The 3,114-nt window shown below is 37.0% G+C and overlaps 1 protein-coding gene across 1 annotated transcript; it reads left to right on the top strand.

The window, feature by feature from the left end:
* The first annotated feature begins 1,050 nt into the window (after positions 1-1,050).
* On the top strand, positions 1,051-1,980 carry LOC142169648 (putative mitochondrial protein AtMg00860). Its single transcript, XM_075231541.1, has 2 exons — positions 1,051-1,212; positions 1,513-1,980. The coding sequence occupies exons 1-2, from the start codon at positions 1,051-1,053 to the stop codon at positions 1,978-1,980; spliced, it is 630 nt and encodes a 209-aa protein (XP_075087642.1).
* The last annotated feature ends 1,134 nt before the right edge of the window (positions 1,981-3,114 follow it).

The following is a 3,114-nucleotide window of genomic DNA, read 5'->3' as shown; positions in this document are numbered from 1 at the left end:
TAAAAACAGGTTTAGAAAAACTAATTCAGATTATGGCGGTCCCTCCAAAAGGGAGAACTTTGAGAATTCCAAGACATGTGGTGTTCACATATAAGCTCAGCATAAGCAAAATAGATTAAAGTTTTCTACTGCTGGCACTCCAAGCTATGTCAAGGCAAGGCTCGTATACTCATTTGTGCGCAGTGTGGAAAGAATCACTATGGTACTTGCAGGAAAGCTTCTGGGGCTTCGATCCCAAAGTGAAGGATTGTCCTAATCTTAACCCCATTTCTTCTCCGCATACTAAAGGTTCAGTTCAAAAACCTACTACCGCTCTTTTTCTACGGAATAGAGGTGCAACATTTAGAAATAACCAAACAACAGGTGCAGGTGGAGCTAATCAAACTAGTGGGTCAAGAGCTACAACACGAGCTTATGCTATGAGACAGAGGGATGACCAAGATGGGGCAGGCAGGGTTGTTGGTAAATTTTACTTATTTAGCTTATGTGTTGTTACACTATTTGATCCTGGTTCTATACATTACTATATTTACACATCACTTATTTTTCCTTAAAATGTGAAATCCGTGAGACCTGATTGTGGTATTCTTGTCAAAAGTCCTTTGGGTCAGCTGGTTATTTGTAATTAGATCTATTGAGGTTGTCCCTTCGTTATTCAAAATCTAGTCTATCCTGCTGATTTTATTGAAATTCCTTTACAAGACTATGATTTCAACATCGTTATGGATTGGCTTCATAGATACAGTGCAGTAGTTGATTGTAGGTCAAAACACGGGAACTTTAAAGCACCTACAACTTTACGCATTGTTATTCAAGTTGAATGATAATTTACATCGCGACAAGAAAGATGATTAGTCAAGGTTGTGAAGCTTATCTTGCTCATATAGTTGATGCACACCTAGAAAGTCCAAGCCTTAAAGATATACCAGTTGTATGTCAATTTCCTGATGTTTTCCCCGAAAATTTTCCTCGGTTGCCCCCGAAAAGGGAAGTGAAATTCCTATAGAGGTTATTCCTGGAACTACTCCTATTACTAAAACTTCATACCGAATGGCTCCAGCAGAATTAAAGGAGTTAAAAATTCAATTTCAAGAACTTCTTGAGAAGGGTTTTATTCGCCCAAGTGTTTCTCCTTCGAGAGCTCCTATTTTATTTGTGAAAAAGAAAGATGGCACTCTTCGGCTTTGTATTAATTACAGGAAATTGAATAAGGTAACAATTAAGAATAGATATACATTATCTAGGATCGATGATTTATTTGACCGGCTAAAGGGTGTTAGGTTGTTCTCAAAAATGTATTTGAGGTCTGGGTATATCCAAGTGCGAGTAAAGTAGCAAGATGTTCCTAAAACTGCGTTTAGGACTCGGTATGGTCACTATAAATTTTTGGTGATGCCATTTGGGTTGACAAATGCTCCTGCAGTGTTCATGGATTTAATGAATTGTGTATTCAAGCCTTATCTTGATTAATTTGTGGTGGTTATTATTGATGATATTTTAATATATTCAAAGAATAGTGAAGCTCATGATAAACATCTCCGGATTATCTTGCGAATTTTGGAGGAGAAAAATCTCTATGCTAAACATTCCAAATGTAAATTTTGGCTTAGTGAAGTGGCTTTTTTGGGACATCTTGTGTCTACTGAAGGTGTGAAAGTTGATCCTAGAATGATTCAAGCTATTGTTGAATGGAAACCGCCGAAAAGTCCAAATGAAATAAGAAGTTTGTTGGACTTAGCGGGATACTATAGAAGGTTTGTCAAAGGCTTCTCCATTATAGACTCTCCTTTGACTAAACTTTTGAGGAAGGACGTGAAGTTCGTGTTGGATGAAAAATGCCAAGAGAGGTTTGAAAACCTCATATCATTATTGACTAAAGATCCTATACTTACTCTACCAATGGAAGAGAAAGAGTATGCGATATATAGTGATGCTTCTCATCATGGTTTGGGTTGTGTTTTGATGAAAGAAGGAAAGTAGTTTCGTATGCCTTTCAAAAATTGAAATCACATGAGTTGAATTATCCTACTCACGACCTTGAGCTTGCTGCCATAGGGTTTGCATTGAAAATTTGGAGACATTACTTGTATGGAAAAAAATTCATATATTCACTGATCGTAAGAGTTTGAAGTACTTGGGAACACAGAAAGAGTTGAATTTGAGACAGCGTGGTTGGCTTGAGCTTATGAAAGATTAAAACTGCACAATTGACTATCATCCGGGTAAAGCCAATGATGTTGCTGATTCTCTAAGTCACAAATCCTTTGCCGGTTTATCTCTATGTCCATTGCCTTTGTTTCTCGAATTAAGAGCCATGAATGCTTATCTTGCATTTAAAGCTGATGGTACTATTATTGCTAGTTTTCAAATCAAGCCAGTTCTACTTGAACATGTAAAAGAAGAACAGAAGTTGGATGAGAAGCTTGTGAAACTGATCAAAGAAGTTCAAAATGGTGAAAAGATTGATTTTAAATTAAGGGACGATGGTGTCTTAATTTATCAAAATAGGTTATGTGATCCAAAACATGACTAATTGAGGAATGAAATTTTGAGTGAAGCACACACTTCACCATATGTAATGCATCCTGGAGGTACTATAATGTACCAAAACATCAAATAACACTACTGGTGATGGGGAATGAAGAAAGACATTGCAGAGTTTATCTCTAAATGCTTGATTTGTCAATAAATAAAGGCCGAGCATCAGTTCCAGCTGGTTTGCTACAACTCTTATCCATACCAAAGTGGAAATGGGAGAGAATGACGATGGACTTTGTTTCTAGGCTTCCATGCACTCAAAGAAATCATGATGCAATTTGGGTTATAGTGGATATGCTAACCAAGAGTTTTCATTTCTTGGCAATCAGAGTGGACTACACACTTGAACGTTCAGCAGAATTGTTCGTTAATGAGATCTTGAGGTTGCATGGGGTTCTGGAATAGCTTGAAAGATGCTTTGGGTACTAGGTAGAATTTTAGTACTTCTTTCCATCCTCAAACAGACGGTCAGTCAGAGAGGGTAATATAAATCATGAAAGATATGTTTCGAGCATGTATTATTAAGGTTGACCGTAGTTGTGACAAACACTTAGCCTTGATAGAATTTTTTTATTG

The sequence above is a fragment of the Nicotiana tabacum genome, chromosome 15, assembly GCF_000715075.1.
Source record: "Nicotiana tabacum cultivar K326 chromosome 15, ASM71507v2, whole genome shotgun sequence".
NCBI classification, from domain to species: domain Eukaryota; kingdom Viridiplantae; phylum Streptophyta; class Magnoliopsida; order Solanales; family Solanaceae; genus Nicotiana; species Nicotiana tabacum.
The sequence above is the reverse complement of the archived record's forward strand: the minus strand, read 5'-3'. Positions and strand labels throughout refer to the sequence as shown.

Excerpts from the sequence above, each read along its gene's own strand:
- LOC142169648 (XM_075231541.1), top strand. The coding sequence starts at position 1,051 with ATGGCTCCAGCAGAATTAAAGGAGTTAAAAATTCAATTTCAAGAACTT. Across the intron at positions 1,213-1,512 it reads ATTACAGGAAATTGAATAAG|AATAGTGAAGCTCATGATAA; the intron begins GTAACAATTAAG and ends ATATATTCAAAG.